At 43.6% G+C, this 17559-nt stretch overlaps 1 protein-coding gene across 7 annotated transcripts in view; it reads left to right on the top strand.

Annotated features, from left to right (window-relative positions):
* NSD1 (nuclear receptor binding SET domain protein 1) overlaps positions 1 to 17559 on the top strand; it is a 1209044-nt gene that overhangs the window by 897531 nt on the left and 293954 nt on the right. For all 7 annotated transcript variants that reach the window (XM_078652779.1, XM_078652777.1, XM_078652781.1 and 4 more), the window contains 2 exons: positions 12838 to 13038; positions 13130 to 13309. In XM_078652779.1, coding sequence (XP_078508905.1) covers positions 12838 to 13038; positions 13130 to 13309 — 381 coding nt within the window. The remainder of the gene's footprint in view (positions 1 to 12837; positions 13039 to 13129; positions 13310 to 17559) is intronic.

Genomic DNA, 17559 nt, shown 5'->3' with positions numbered 1-17559 from the left:
GTATAGGCAATAAGCAACACAGTTCTGAATCACTCTCTAACATTGAGCTCAATGGGTTTTGCAAGCAAAAATACAGTAGATTACTTTACGGATTACTTTTGTAGTTCCAGGACTAGATCTAAGATTCAGTCCTGGGGTGCAAACTGAAACAAGATTAGCAAACACGTTTTAGTTACTGTACTGAATTTTCCTGAATATAATACTGTTTTATAAGTTCACACTTAGAAACTTTTTCAAGGTAAATCTGACAATGTTATTCAATGGGAGGAAATTCAGGTTGCAGGTAAAGTACGTTCGCGTTACTTTTGTAACCCAGTACTAGTCTCCTAGGGCCAGCACTGGGGACTTAACTAAACACAGGTAGGCAATTGTGTTTTACTATTTCGTACGATTTCTAAAGAATATTTTCAGTTTTCAAAAGTAGGCACTTTAGAAGAAATTTCATAGAAAAGCATACAATGGGTTCCTATGGAGAAAATACAGATTACTAGTAAACCCGCTAGGGATTACTTTTGCGGTTCAGTACTGGGCTGAAAGGTACAGTACTGGCTTCTCCCTTGATCACAGGTGAGTACTTTCGGATTCGGACTTAGGCTGATTTTATAGGAATATTTTTAGTTTTCAAAAGTTCACACTTAGAAAATTTTCGAGTCAAAATGGGTCAATGTTCTCCAATGGCAGGTAAGTGAATTACCAGTTTCCAGGTGAGTACTTGGTTGATGAAGTCAATGTTCTGGGCATAGACTCGGGGGTCCCCCAGGGTCAGGTAGGTATAGTTAGTTCACCCTCAGCGACCGGGTGCAGAGGTAGGTAGGCCCAATTATATCCAATGAGGGAAAGGGGGCGTTCGGTTGGTGGCTGCTGGCTCGCACACCACACGGTTGTGGGAGCTGGGCTCCTGGTCACTTTCTCAGGGCAAGGGGGGAAGTAAGTTAGGACAGAGGGGTCACAGCCAGCGGCACTCGGGTGGCTGGGTGCAGGGTGCTTTTGAGCCGTCGGGCGCTCAATGTTATCCAATGAGGATCTTGTAAAAGGGAAAAAGGCTGCAGGCTCGGGGACGGAGACTCTCCAGGGGCGACCAGCACTTCGAGAGGTAAATTGGGATCTTGGAGCACAGGTAGGTACCCCCAAGGGAGGCACAGGGGGCTGGAGGGCGCCGGGTGCAGGGGTGTCTTTGGGTGTCGGAAAAGCTTACCCTCGGCTGGTCGCAGTTGGGGTGGCCACTGGTTCTGAGTCTGCAGGCGTAGGCTGGTTCTTCGAGGAGGGTCTTTGGGCACTGGACTTTGGGTCCCAGTTGCCGGGGGGACGTCCTCGTGATCTTAGTTCAGGTTGGCCCGGCCCGGGCTCGGCTGATGCAGAGTGGGCTGGTCCGGAGCTTCCTGGCTGGCACCAGGTGGGTTGTTGCAGCAGAGCCTCTGCTGGAGGGAGTCCCAATCGTCGAGAGGGTCAAGGCAGGCAGGTCCTCTGGGTGTCCCAAGGTTGCTGTCCGCGGAGGTCGCCGGGTTTAGGCAGGAGCAGGTTCCAGGATCAACAGGCCGGTAGGGCTGGGGCCAAGTCAGTTGTTGGCCTGTTGTTAGCAGCTGAGCGGCGGGTCTTCTTCTTCTTTATCTTCTTTCTTCTTTTGGTATCTGGATCTGAGGAAGGAAGGTTCAGGGAGCCCCTAAATACTAAATTTAGGGGCGTTACAGGTAGGGCAAGGGCAGGGACCAATGGGTCCCTGTCCTGGGGTGGGTACACCCCTGGCCTGCTCCTCTCCTGTGGCAGGGGGGCAGGAGCCTAGCTGGGATTGGGCAGGACTCCCCATCTACAAGATGGCCGGAGCCCGGGGTCGTGCTTCACCTCGCCTCCTCCACCTGAGGGGTGGAGTTGGCACAGGTTTGCACACCCCCCCCTTCCTGGCGTAGTTTTTCCCGCCCGTCTTCTCACCAGAATGGGGGTAGAACTGGTGGAGGGCTGGTTGCTGGGTACAGAAAATGGTCTCCAGAAGCTCTCAGAGGTGGTATGCCTTTGAAGCTTCCTCCTGTCCATCCTGGGGGAGGAGACATAGCACCTCGCCCAGGATGTGCTTTGTTGCAGACCAAGGAGAGCAGGGGGCTCTCCACCCATGGGTCCAGCAACATGTCTGCTGTGTGGCAGCCTCTGCAGCCACTCAGCCCAGACGTGGATTGTAGGTTCGGGTTTTGGAGGGCATCTCTAAGATGCCCTCTCGTGCATGTTACATTAAATCCCACACTGGCATCAGTGCGGGTTTAATGTGCTGAGAAGTTTGATGCCAAACTTGTCAGTCTTCAGGGTAGCCATTATGGTGCTGTGGAGTTCGTAATGACAACCTCCCAGCACCATATACTCTTAATGGCAGCACTGCACTTACAGTGCCCAGCAATAGCCCTGGGTACTGTAGGGGCACAGGGCTCATGCACCTGTGCCCTCACCTCTGGCATAGGGCACCCAGCTAGAGGGGTGACTGAGGTATGGCAGGGCAGTGGGCTCTGGGGGCAGGGCACACAGGGATGTGTGCCATGTCGTCTCTTATTTTGGTTCTGTACTTAGGCACTCAGCCTGCAAGGCAGTGTGTGGGTGCCAGGGTACCTGGCCCCTGAGGGTGGCACAATCAGTGCTGCAGCCCTCCGGGGTCTTCTCTGGTCACCATGCCCTGGGTACCTAGGCTACCATTTACTAGGGGCTGACAGGTGGCCAGAGATGCCAATTGGGTATTTTGTTTCTGCATTGTTTTTAGGGAAGGAACACAGGCCCTGGGTACCTGTTTGGCAGGGACCCGGGGCACACTCAGTCAAAGCACATCAGCAGTTCAGAAAAAAGTGGGGGCATACCAAGGTAAGAAAGATGGCACTTTCTCACACCTTGGATCCCGTTGATCCTTCATGCCTCTTTGGTCGTCTTCTTTCGAAGTTTGGCATTTGTCAATCAGGCACAGGCTTTCTGGCTTGGTGTTTTTCCTTCTCTCATCCCCTCTACATATGAGGTTTTCGTGTTATTCTGGATGGGCTGTGGTGCCCTAGCCTCCCCTTTATTCCCGCTTTCTTCAGGGCATAGGGGTCTGGTGGTTGGGTGTGCTGTCATTTCTGTCCCCACTGTGTTTCACCCTTTGGTTGACAACACTCTTTTGGTCATTTATTGACTGTTAGGTTCTTTTGGACCTTAGTGGGGTTTAGTCGCAGTCCCTCCTCCTCTATGGGTATGGCGTTGATATCTATTCTAAGTTAAGGAATCTGCAGCTAGACGTCTCTATCAGATTAACAAGTTACTTACCTTCGGTAACGATGTATCTGGTAGAGACATAGTCTAGCAGCTGATTCCTTAACGCCCACCCATCCTCCCCGTCCTGCGACAACCTTTTCAGGTTGGACTTCTTGCCTTCGCCTTCCTTTGGGTGCCTTTATTCCTCTGCGAGGTGACGTCTTCTCTTCTCTCCGAATCACAATACTACATTGTCTCGTGGCTCTGCTCTACCCATCCATGTTTTGCACGGTAGGCTCTTATGCCATGTGTCCTTTACAACCCTTACCCTGGGTTGCCCGTGGTGAGTCTCAACCCTTCTTTCTACCTCTTGAGGTTTCTTGCCTCCCCTGCACTCTAGTGGTTACAGACTCTGGCAATGCTACATTTGGTAGGTCCCTTATTCAGTTCTGATGTCTCCTTTTGGGTGATGCCTTATGGTAGTTTGTCCTTACTCCTGTGTTCTGGACTGGGTGTCCTTCACTGTCTTATATTGTGGTCTCAGCCCTTCTGCCGGCTGCTGTGATGGTTCACCAAGGAGCTATGGCTCAAGGGTAAGTCTTGTGCCTCTGGTGGCACAGGCTCACAGAGGCCAAGGGTTCGAATCCTGCCTATGCTCTGCATCTTCTTCTGCCTCAAGGGGAGGGTTTGATCTTAACAATTGCGGTGGTTTCCCCCAGAGTGGTGCCCGGTTCTCCCCCCTTGCCCCCCCTCCCTTTGAGCAAGATCAATCGGCTACATGGAACATACTAGCATGCTCATAGAAATGTTACTTTTCTGCATAACCCATAATGTGTTTATGTTCAATGAAGACTACTATCTACAGAAGCAAGGGACAGCTATGGGGACTTTTTTTTCCGCTCCATCATATGATAACCTTTTGATGGTAACCGATATTTCAGAGAAACTGGAAAATACTAAAACTGGACGAACTCTCTATAGGAGGTACTTGCAGATCACCCGACTGTAACCTACAGAAAAGTTGCATCATTAGGAGATTTATTGACAAAAAGCCATTTTCACAAGAGACACCAACTAACATAATCTGGCTCAATCGGCCTGGCTTTTTGGAGAAGTGTAGGGCATGTAAACATGGGGCAAACAGAACCACTTACAAGCTGTACAATGGAAAGCATGAGCAAATCAAAGAACACATCACATGCAAAACAAGTTTTTTGAGTAATGTTTTAGAACACCCGTTTGGCAAACCGTATGTAGGAAGCACTGTTAATAAAATGAAATTGAGGATCTTTCAACACTTTCGAGCTAAAAAGCACCGGCCCTTTTCTTATCCCATATCCAAACACTTTTGAGAAGAGGGTTAAGGTAACACTTTGGATTTAAACACATCAGAATAGGAGACCGGGAAGGTGATCGAAAATTGACATTAAGAAAAATTGAGTCAAGACTAATTATCTTGATGGGAAGGAATCTCCCCTATGACATAACTTGGATGCTGAGTTGCAAATTCACTTATGAAATATTCTGATGGTCTTTTGTCTGAATTATCATGAACACAATTTTCCTTTGTGTCTATCTAATGGATCGTGGTCTTTACATTGTGACATTGTACAGGATCATCTTAAAGTCAAAGACAATAATTAGAATCTGAGCCTTTGAGTATTTGCACTTACTATGCCAATACCTTTCTGATATGTAATAATTTTATAGGATTCCTCTTTTTCCTCCTTGGTTAATCAATAGTTGTTTCAAATTCCATTTCATTGTGCGCATGAAGAGTTTTTTCTCTCCTGGAGATGTCATCCTTTTATGTAGTGGGGACATTCCATAGAAGATCATTTAGAAAGATGGGATGCTTTTTATATTTTGTGCTTCGCTTACTAGTTTAATAGATTACTTGACAATTTCTGTTGGGACAAGATGATTTAAACGCAAAAGTGTTTCGGGAATTGATTAAATTTCCCAGTAAGAATCATAATATGCATGGTATAATGCAAGATATATTGTAAATGCCTCATTAACACAAGCACTTTATTAATACTTTGCACTTTTCATGTACACGGTTATGTCCCAACAGTACATTTAATTTGGAATCGAGGAATTATCTTCGTTGGACATTTATTAGTCAATCAAGGAAGTGATTGAGTTACTCCTAATTAGTGTATTTGTTTTACTCTGAAAAGAGTCCATAGATTTTAATCATAGGAATTGCATTTAAGTTGGGAATAGCATCTCACCTTTTGAGATATTTGTTCTTGTATCCATTGTACTGACACTTTATGATTATCTTTCCACATTTAGATGTTGATAAGGAGCTTTTTCTGTACTTTTACTTGGATAAATTCTCATACATCTTTTCAACATCTTAGGCGCTAACACTTTGTGACCAGTTCTGCACAATCAAAAATTTACAAATAGCACTATTTGCACTTTCATGTCCAAGTCCCCTGATCATTCTTTCTTTAGATTAGCATTTGGAAAGTAATAAAATGATGGAGGTAAAAAACTGGTTTTAATCTCTCCAGCGTGCTTGATCAAGAAGTTTGGTTTATCTTGTTGTTTTACACCCACGTACAGTACTTTATACAGATTTACATTTTGAGCCTTATGGTCTTATAGGGCAGCAAAATGTTAAGCATCGTTGTTTAGAATGAAACCATCTGCCCATATCTGAATTTCTGTCAAATTGTTTGCTGTAACGAAAATGTAATTGAAACTTTATTGTACTTTACAGCAATATTGAAAGTGTGAGATCTTAATTGGCGGAAGAATTTCACAGCATCATACAAGTTATATGATCATTCTAGTTCTCTATTGATAAAAAGTGATGATGGACTATCATGGAATGGGCACTTTAAATGGACTATCTAGGATGCTGGACTTAATAATCCTGTTGGATCCCTCACATATAAAAAACTCATTAACAATTCTCCTGACCCTTTACTAGCACTCAGAGGGAAGTGGGAGGCTGACGGGCTAGAAATAGACGACGAGGAGTGGAGGTGTGCGCTTGCCTCCCCCAAGGAAGTGGCTATATCAGCCAGGCTAAGACTTATACAGCTTAAAATACTTCATCGGGTGTACATCTCTGGCACCAGACTGAAACTTATGGGTCGGAGTGCTGAGGGACTCTGTAGGAGGGGATGTGGGGAGGTAGGGACTTTCATCCACATAATATGGGAGTGCCCAGTGTTACAGATCTACTGGAAACGAGTGCTCCGTTGTATGCATGAAGTGTGGGGAGTGGAGCTGCGTATGGAAGCTAAGAGGTGCCTGTTAAACATCTGGGAGCCCACGGACTTGCAGGCGAAAGGGAGGCTATGGGCTACGCTAGGACAGGCAGTGGCGAAGCAAAACATTGCTAGGCTGTGGGGGGTGGTGGCGCCTCCGAAACTCAACTCCTGAAAAAAAGATATGGACTGGTGCATCCTTCAGGAGAAAACAGTATACATGGCGTGAGGGTGCCCCAAGAAATGGATGGCGGTGTGGTCAAACTGGAACGAATACAGAGGTGTCATATGTGAACCCCCCCCCACCCTTTACCTACTGATGAGGCGGTTGAAAATTGAATTAACTTATGATAATCTGCTGTGTACACTCTAAGATTGAACATTTATTGTAAGCTCTGTGTTCTCTATGGTACAACGTGATTTTTGTATGTAAAACCTGTGTTGACCAACACTTTTTCTAAGTTGCAAATAAAAAGATTTAAAAAAAGAAAAAAAAATCCTGTTGGAGGCATACACCAAAACGTGTCGACCGTCCTTTTTAGGTCAAGGCTAGAGCCAGTGCGCATGCACTGCTCTGTGAGACTTGTTTTAGTGGAGTATGGAATAGAAGCCCCGCCCACTGTCTGCCTATATTTTTCATCTGCTTTTGTCATTGTCCTTTGTAATGCTGACTTCTGATTCATAAATAGGCTTGTTAGTCCCTCCTTAGTACCGCCATGTCTTATTTGTAACCCTTTTACTTCGGTTGTTACACGGTGAATCTTTTTTAGTATGTAAGCACTACTTTCTTTATTGAGTTTTGCTTACTGCAGGCAGCACATTGGCACCCACTTTTATTAACAACACGGGCACCCGGTATTATCTCAACCGCCCTCCCAACCCCGTCCCTGATTAATCTTGTTCTGTCACACTCGTGTCCGTTTCTTCCCCTCCCACCAACCAGACCTATGGCCCGCCTCCTCCACGAGACCATCTACGTTGCCCATATCCTAGCCTGTTTTTATTTTTATGGAGTGCCTCACTGTCAGCTTCTATATCTGCTGCTGCCTGTCATGCCCTGTCTCCAGGAGCCCAGCACAAAAGACCCCTTTCTTGTGTACTCCCTTTGCTACCAGTCACTGCGAGGTAGCACGCACAAAGGGGCCAACAATGCCTGGTGTTGGCTCCGAGAGGCTTTTCTCCTTCCAAGCATCGTTTGTTGCATTCTCATTAAAATAAAACACTCTGGCTAATTGGTTTTCAGAGCACATTCATTATATTAAAGGGGCTGTTTAGGATGCTAATTGCCCAATATTGTTATCTAGCGCCAGTGCCCTACTGAGCGTCACATTTTACAATCCAAACACTGGACTGCAACAAAAATGGGATCAATGGTGCCCCCTGCCCTGACCCCCACCCCCTCTCTTGACCTGGGCTCACAAAAGAGGAAATGTCAGAGAGTAGCCAGGGCTGCGAGGGGCGGAGATAAAAGCACATATCAAATTGTCCAGTTCGATGTGTTCCCATCGCTGGGGTTTTCACTTTCAAGATGGTAGGATGTTAACAAGATTTTATTGACCAAGACTTCTCCTGCAAAAAGTGCCTGGTGAAGAGACCTGCCACTACCAAACAGACACAAACACACTAGCACAGGTAAGTTGGCAGGCCATAAAGACAGGTACAGAAATAGTAGGATATCTCAGTTGTCAATCCAAAATAGCAGGCACAAACATAGTAGCACATAAGTTTGTAATCCATAACAAAAGACATAAACATATTCGCAGATATCAGTTGACAGACTATAACACCAGGCACAAATACACTATGCAATAGGTCTCGCATCTGTGAGGGTTTGAGCTATTGGCATTGTAATTTACAATGTCTTTTATTTATGTGTTTTTAAAACCTGCAAGCAGTGTGTAAACACGCACTTTCTACTTATAGTCCTTGCTTATGAGATGCATGTCTGGCATTAAAAGTGACGCGGTTACTGCCAGCCTTCCATCTCGTAAGCAACAACTATAAGTACAAAGTGCATGTTTATGCACCACTTGCGGATTTTCAACACACTTAAATAAAAGGTATTGTCATTTACAATGCCAATAGCTCAAAGTCTCGCAAATGCGAGCCATAATTGCATTGCAAATGCTTGTTTCCTTTGCAGTGTTGGTGAGAAAATAAAGAAAAATAGGTGAATTACCTGTGACTATGGTGCCGCTTATTCCCAAACCGAGGAGGAGAGAGAACGGGATATATATATATCTATATCTATATATATATATATATATATATATATATATATATATATATATATATATTCACGCTCCAAGGTTGTCCACCATGTGAGTAGCACGCGAGCAGCAGCTTTATTTATGTGTAGGTGAGGACGGGGATCCGCTTGTAGACGCCGCTCCGTGATGGATCTGCCCGACGCGTTTCGAAGCTCCATCTGCTTCTCTTCAGGGGCTTTAACGGAAGCGGTGTGCGCACCCGCTACACTTCTCCAATTATATAACTCGCCCGTCGATGGGAGGCTCCAGTGAGACTTCTCGGAAGTGTAGTACGGAAAGCACACAATCAAGTCCTGTATGGACTCCACAAGTGGGCCCGTCCTCGATTCCATGTACGGCTGCTACTTCACTGCCGTGACCCCCACGTTAACGGGGTGGTGCATACTCTGCGGCTGGACTGCCGCATATAGATTCACGCTCCAAGGTTGTCCACCATGTGAGTAGCACGCGAGCAGCAGCTTTATTTATGTGTAGGTGAGGACGGGGATCCGCTTGTAGACGCCGCTCCGTAATGGATCTGCCCGACGCGTTTCGAAGCTCCATCTGCTTCTCTTCAGGGGCTTTAACGGAAGCGGTGTGCGCACCCGCTACACTTCTCCAATTATATAACTCGCCCGTCGATGGGAGGCTCCAGTGAGACTTCTGGGAAGTGTAGTACGGAAAGCACACAATCAAGTCCTGTATGGACTCCACAAGTGGGCCCGTCCTCGATTCCATGTACGGCTGCTACTTCACTGCCGTGACCCCCACGTTAACGGGGTGGTGCATACTCTGCGGCTGGACTGGCGCATATAGATTCCCGCTCCAATGTTGTCCATCATGTGAGTAGCACGCGAGCAGCAGCTTTATTTATATATATATATATATATATATATATATATATATATATATATATATATATATATATAGCGCTCCAGTCTCTCCACAGAACTTGAACACCAACACAGGGAATCAGATTATAGGATTAAAACTCTTATTTAATTCTTATCTCTCTCTCATGTGTGTGTAAATATGTGTGCATGTATATATATTCCAGTAGTCCTGTCTCGGTCAATCAGCGCGCTCTACAGCTGGCGTTGAGGCTAGGCTGCTCACCCTTCAACATTCATTTTAACCAAGGAGACGCCACACTCAGTGAACTTGATTTCAAGGATTTATTGCAGCTTTACAAATGCTCCACCAACGCGTTTTGACCTTTCGGGTTCATTGTCAGAATAAATAACCTTTGTTCTGTTGATGTCAAATCACATGAGGCTGAGCCTTTTGTAAAGGTCACCACCACCGTGAAATGACATTATTATAAAATATATTTACACGTTGGGTGTTAACTTTCATTTTGTTTCTTTCATGTTTTGGACCAGATAGATTGAAAACTGAACTTTTTATTGAAAAAATTTAAATACTGAACTATACAGCTTGGTTATCTTTGTAAAAATGTATGAAAAACGGCCTTTTTATCTAGTTGAGACTACAGATCTTTTTTATAGTCCGTTTGCTTTGTCAACAAAACACATTCTGTGTGTAGACAGGAGAGGTTATTGAAACAGAAAATAATGGCACTGATTAGAATTTTAATGCTCTGGGATGGGTTATCTTTCATTAAAGTAATATAATATTTAGCAGTGGGCACTGCTAAACCTGACTTGGGTTAATTATGGGTTTCATTATGATGTTGCAATCCATACTTGACAGGCACCTGTGAAACCTTTCTACATTTCATGTGTCACTCTGAAATGTGGGGTTTAAATGGTTCTGGGCTGCACCACATGGAAAGATATTCTTCTATGTATGAATTTAGTGACAATAATTGTGGTGTAATTGGTTTGTTATTGTCTGTTTTTATGACCTTCCTTCACTGCTCCTTCTGTGCTTCCTTCACTCATAGACTCCAGGGATGGGTGGGAAGCCTGTTATTTGGATTGTCATCGCTTTTGGTCAGCTGTCAGGCCCTCCGTACAGACAGTTAAATGTTCTTCTTTTGCATAATTCTCATTTCGGGTCAGCCGGTGGATAGTACAATATCACCATTTTAGGATTTGCTCATTAAACCTCATCGGGGCTTTTCCCCAAAATGGCTGTTACATCAAAATAGAGATAGGACTACTCCCTCATCTCTTACATAGAATTCTACTCAAGGCATCTCTGCAATTTGTGAATAGAAAGAGACAGAGGACTACGCTACAGAGAAGCATGGGACAGTGAAAGAGGTATAGGACTACTCCACAGCCTGGAGCTTCATGGCAGCCATCTTAGATGGGGCAATGTTTTTCGATTCACCTACATATGTGTTCATGTATACTCCATAACTAGTCATCTAAATAACTACAGGCACAAGTTAGCACCTAGATTCCGGTTTCAGCCACCCTCCTACTACAAGATTGACTGAACATCAGAAGATTGTAATAGTAAGCTCCTTACGTATTAGGATTTCGACGATTTTTGGCGCGGAATCGGTCTGACAGGACGTTGAGTTGACTGATTAAAAAATGGGGACGACCCACACGAAGAGACTATATTAGATGTGTGGCCTATCAACTTACACTCTTATCGCGAACTCCTATCTGACGCTAAAAAGAAAAAGAAAAGTAAAGATTTTCTCAGTACGGCGCTCAAGAGAAAATTGTCTTGTTTATATTTGCGTCCTGTTCAAGCTACGTCATCCTTTGTCTTTGATGCAATATCATTATATGACACGCACCTCAATAAGCTTTTCTGTCCACGCATTTTTCCCATTGGAGATTGTAGTACCTTGTTTGCTGCTAAATAAAGTGAATCTTGCCCTGAGGAAGCCCGCTTCAGGCGAAACGCGTTGGCTGTTTCTTGTTTTTTTCATTGGTTCTTTGATACTGAAAATTTTGGCTGTCTAAGTGTATCACGGTGTATCACCGTGTCAAGAAGATTCATTAAAACAAGACTTTTTATAGTTCAATGAAGGACATCGGCTGTATTTTGTTACATTGATACTTTTTCCTTTACTGTTTTCTTGGTTGCCTCTCCAAGTGCTTGTTCGATATTTACTTGACCACGCTATCCTAAACATTGGCCAACTGAGAAGCGCCTGTTTGGTTATTCGACGACTTTTTCTGTGTTTTTGTACTATGTTCCCATGCTTCGGTACTTTACGACTTTTCGTGTGTATTATATTTATCCCATACTTGTTCTTTCCCCCAAACTACTGCATTTATAATGTCATGTTATTCATTTTGTATACTCAACTTTATCATTGTAAAGCGCTCTGATATCGGCAAGGTTCTTGTTCGCGTTCTATAAAACCTTTTAAAAAAAAAAAGAATAGTCAAGCAGAATGTTTGTAGGGCTGACATTCTTGACATAAGTTAGGCTGGACAACTGAACATGTTTTTTAAAAACAGCTTTTGATAATGCATTGGTTTGTATGGTCACCTCTCTTTCTATTCCTCCCTGAAATGAGCTGTATACGTTTGTGTGTGTTTCTTTCTATAAGAGTTTCACCTCTGTATATTTCAGTCTTTTGTAGCCTTTTCCAATTTGTACTCAGTATATTGACAATCTAGTTGCAAAACGTTTCATGAAGTAGTTGACTGACGGGTAATCTACCCGGCTGATAGAGTGTAGTGCAAACCCATTGAAGTAGATTTGAGCAACTAAACATGGGATTCTCACAATTGAAACCACTCCGGCTTCAACAAAACAGTCTGCTGGTCTTGTTAGATGCCCTGTTTAGTTTTCCACCTGAAAGAAAGTTGTTACACACTGCAGCATCCTAGCAAAATTATTGTAGTTCAGCGTGCAAGCGGAGATGCACCATTACTGATCACACTAATGGCAGCACAACAGTCTGTTGAGTTGGTGTCTTTTAATTTGTTCATAGCAAACAGCCTCAGTGATCATCCAAATAAGGAAAGTAATAGATAAAAATCTACTAGAATAGAAAATAAAGCATGTGTTCTCAAATGAGCATCACTTACCAACTGCTTTTGTTTTGATTTAGTCTTGACATATTCTGTGGAGGGTCCCATCGGATGCCAAGGAAGTTGGCAATGTACTTTGTAGATTGAATGTATGTTTTCTTTTGAAGGCTTTGTTAGAATTGTTAGAAGTAAAAATATGCTAAAGCAGAGGAACTCTCACAATATGCTGATTGTACATCTCATCCCCAGGTCTTCATACCTGCTTTGTGTGCAAGGAGGCTGATCCAGCTGTGAAACGCTGCACTGTTACGTTATGTGGAAAATACTATCATGAAGCATGCGTGACAAAGTACCCTCCAGCCTTGATCCAGAACAGAGGCTTCCGCTGCTCCTTACATATTTGCATTACCTGCCATGCAACTAACCCCACCAATCTTTCTTCCTCGAAAGGTAACTCCTATGAATCCATTGTGTGCACCTGCAGATTGTTTAATCATTTTATATATTTGTCATTCCATTTTGGATGCTTATCTTTTGTTAGGTCGTTTGATGCGCTGTGTGCGATGTCCAGTTGCGTATCATGCCAATGACTTCTGCCTAGCTGCAGGCACAGTGATCCTTGCCTCCAACAGCATGATTTGCCCCAACCATTTTACACCAAGAAGGGGTTGCAAGAACCATGAACACATCAACGTCAGCTGGTGCTTTGTCTGTTCAGAAGGTAAAGCTTTGTACGTCTGCTTAATGCTAAATGTGTTTGCAGGATATGGGTGGTTTTGTCTGCTCCTTATGATACAGAGAGGGGACACATTGTATTACTTTTACTTAGGGGCAATACATTGTGCCATTGTCTGTGTGCTCGCGAAAAATTGTGCGTCTGGGTGCAGTGACCCCGAATGTTTTGACGTGCAGTGTTCCATATTGTTACAAACTTATCTTTCAAACCTGCCCTCTATAGGCAAAACAGAAAAAGTTTAAAAAAATAATAATAATGTTGAGGCTTAGTTTTATGCATGTGTGTGCTGTATTGTTAGTATGAGGCAGGGAGTCCAGATTAACACACCTTTCCTTTTTGAGGGGTCAACGGAGGTCCTTCTTCACTTCTCACAAGTAGTGGGTGCTATTCTGAGATGCTATGTCCTTGGACTAATGGGTCTGTATTTTAACATTGAGAGTTTAAGGCAACCTTGCTCTCTTAAGCTGCAAGCAACTCCGTCATATTGACTGTGCTTTGCCTTGAGAATCCTGCAGCTGTACAGTGAGCGATCCTGAATATTGCACAAAGCCAACTTGGTTGTTCCTAATATCCATCATGGTAGCTTTACTAGTGTTCATAAACAATGAATATCTCAACATTTTGTTACAACCTGGAAGGCTTCCTTACAGAATAGGTAGAGACACTTTTGCAGTATCTACTCCATTTGGCAAATCAGATTCATAATTCTCTTCAAGTGAATTAAATTTTGAATTTATTTTCCAATTGTTTCTGTCTTCCTTCATAAAGTAATTCTAAAATGATAGCTCTGATGTCTATTTCCACTTAAGTAGCTTGTCCAATTCTAATTAGTTTCTTTTAGTTTTGGTTTGGTTTCTGTGGCCACACAGTGCTGTTTCATCACCCTCATAGTCTAGCATGATATTCATTGTATTTTGGTGATATGAGTTCAGAATGTTTTCTGTTTTATTTTTCATTTCATTGTAAATCTGCACCTATATTTGTGTGTGCATGTTTAGTAATGTTTCGCCATTATCCCCACTAGTACATCTGGAAAGCAGTGCAGATTTTCACACAGACAACTGGGAATGTCAGTTGACTTTTCCCTCAGTCTCTTGTTCTTGCTGTAAGTCGTTTTGCATTGAGATAAACTATGCACTGTAGAAACTGAACTCCCATAGCCCCCACTCCAAGTGCAAAGACTCACTTTATTGCCCTGAAGAAAGGCCTTTCTCGTTTACCCCCAAATACCCATGGTGATCTGTTCACCTTTCCACCCTGGAATCGTTGACCATTTACAGGATGTGAAGAGGCGTTAGTGGAGATTGGGAATGCTCACAAACTTCCAGTGAAAGCCACACCTAGGAAAGCCCACTTTCCACTCCATGGGTGGGATTTATTTGCACAGATTTGTGCGCACTTGTGGCAGATATGAAAACCGTTGTAAATTCATTTAGACCAGCCACGATTCCTTGTGTGAAATCCTGGCAGACATAAACAAGCATTGGAAATGCAATAGGTCTCGCATTAGAAAAGTTTGAGCTATTGGTCTTATAAATGACTATTTTTTTATTTATGTGTTGTTTTTTAAAATAGCTAAGTTAATAGTTTTGTCATTTACAATGCCAATAGTTATAACTTTCGCAAATGTGACACCTATAGCATTTGTAATGCAACATGTTTTGTATTTACGTGACTTAGATGTATTGATATTACAAATAACAATGGCTTTTAATTTTTTTAAATAATTAATACTTTAATTTATTTAATTAGTAATGTCAATAGCTTAAACTTTTCTAAATAACTTTTGTGAAGATTATGTTCAGTGTTTTTTATTGTGGCGAAAATCCAAGAACAGAAGTGAAATATTAACATCGTAATAAAGCTTGAAAGCTTGAAAACAGCTTGAAACATTGAAAGAACATATTTGAACCAGTGATGCTGTGGTTGCGCTGAGTGATGCTGTGGTGGTGCAGTTATGCTGTGGTGGTGCTGGTGCTGAGTGGGAGATGGGGAGAGGGAGAAAAAGGAGAGCAGGTAGAGGAGAGAGAGAGGAGAGAGAGGGGGAGAGAGAGACGGAGACGGGGAGAGAGGCGGAGACGGGGAGAGGAGAGGGAAGAGAGGAAAAGGGAGAGAGGGAGAGGGAAGTGAGGGAAAGGGAGAGAGGGAAAGGGAGAGAGGGTAGAGGGAGAGAGGGAGGGTAAGAAGAGAGGGGGAGGACGAGAGCGAAGGACGGAGGGGAGAGAGAGGGGAGGGAGAGAGAGGAGAGCAAGCAGATGGGGAGAAAAGGGAGAGCAGGGGGAAGGTAAAGAGAGGGAGAGAGGAGAGAGAGGAGGAGAGTGAGAAGGAGAGAGTGAGAAGGTGAGGGAAAGGGAGAGAGGTAGACAGATAATGTGTTTGGCTCCACCCAGAGAAGCATTACTCTGACCTCGTGTTTTTGCCTATATGGTGTATTATTCCACCTTCAAAGAAGTGCTCTCGTTGGCATGCCAAAGGGGCCACTTTACATCTGAAAAGTACACTCAATTATTAAGCTGTTTTCCACCCTTAATTTCTCTCTCTCATCCAGTCATTCTATACAAAAGCACCCCTTTAGCTATGTTCTTCCTCCGCACTGGCAAAGCCAATAGGGCAGGCTCTGTTGTGATAACGAGCATTCATGCAGGTGTTCTAGCACATTATCGCCAGAACTAATGGCTTTGACAATGCTTGTAAATGTGGCAGTTTTGTGAAGAATGTTATTTAATAGTTTTATTAAATTGTTACTGCAGAGCGCCAGCGCCCGGTAATGGGAGAAATGCGCAGTACTTAAATGACAGCAATCCTGTTTGTATCACTGCTCAAGATAACAACTTTGTATGCGAAGGTTTACTGGGCGCATCTTTCCATTTATGAAAACAATGTTCAATTAAAAAAAACAAAAAACTTAATACCCGATCTGTAAGGGAATATACTATAGCATGTATAAGAGACAAGCAACGTGCACAAAGGCATGTACAGTTCGTGAAAGTGAAACGGGTACAGAAACCATCGACGAGAAGTTAAAGCTTGGCTGCCGGCCAGGTTTCTGGCAGGGAGCTCATTAGCAAGGCTGAGACAAACTTTAAGTGTTTCAGCCCGAGATAAAGTAAGCACATTAGTTAAGCCGTGAATTTTTAACAATTACAACATAATACTGCGAAGCGCCAACCAAAATGTTTTTTAGAAAAGAGCAGAAAGATGAATTATTCTAAGTCTTTGCTATAAATGCACTGAGTATTTGCTCTCTCGCGCGCCCATTCTCGCCCCCTCTAGATTCAAAAGCAAGCACTGAATATAACATCCAGGCTCCTGTCTGCCCTGACGGGGACTCGTCTCCTAAGAAACCTCCGTCTTCACAGAGCACCTCTAGCAATGCCTGGCAACACAGACGGTGTCAAGAAGAAACAATCACACTGGACAAACGCAGCACGTTACGAGGCAGGGCCAGCCGTGTCTGAGCTCTGCACCAATTGTAATAACAGAGGGTGTTACTACCTACACATCTTAAACACATAACGTCCAGACGTAGAGGCAAATCCACATGAAACAAGACGGAGGGAAGGCAGAGAAGGGGAGGGGGGCGGAGCGGGTAAAAAAAAAAAAACAACACGGAGGGATGGCGGAGTGGGGAGGAGAAATGCGACACGGCGGGCAGGGGAGGGGGCCGAGCGGGGAGAGCGGCGATGAGGGTGTGAAGCAGCAGGGGCCTTTGAAGTGAAGCTAAGCTTCACTTCAAAGGTGTGGGAAGAGTGCTGCTGGGGAACAGATGGCGATTTGATAAAAGCTTATGGGCACAGCATCAAATCGCCAGTCTAGGTAAAGCTTATTTAAGCCCCTATAGGCTCGCTCTGCTCAATGCGCATGCGCATTGAGAGGCGAGGCCTAATTAAATTCTGTTGTACATTTAGGATTATGACTGAATTTTCCTTGGTGAATTGGGCACTGTGTATCTTGAGAATTCTATTGAAACCAATTGGAGTGTGCAATCTGGACTACCTGACAAAAATGTGCATTTTTTTCCTTTGCCAAGTAAAGTAAAATTGTGAACAAAAGAATATACAAATTATAACAGTAAGTAGATTGGACTGGAACCCCATTAGAGACCAAAAGCTGGTGAATATTGTCTTATTTACACTTACCACTATTTCTTATCTCTCTCTCGTGTGTGTGTGTATATATATATATGTATGTATATATATATATATATATATATATATATATATATATATATATAT

Source organism: Lissotriton helveticus, chromosome 7, assembly GCF_964261635.1.
Source record: "Lissotriton helveticus chromosome 7, aLisHel1.1, whole genome shotgun sequence".
NCBI classification, from domain to species: domain Eukaryota; kingdom Metazoa; phylum Chordata; class Amphibia; order Caudata; family Salamandridae; genus Lissotriton; species Lissotriton helveticus.
The sequence above is the reverse complement of the archived record's forward strand: the minus strand, read 5'-3'. Positions and strand labels throughout refer to the sequence as shown.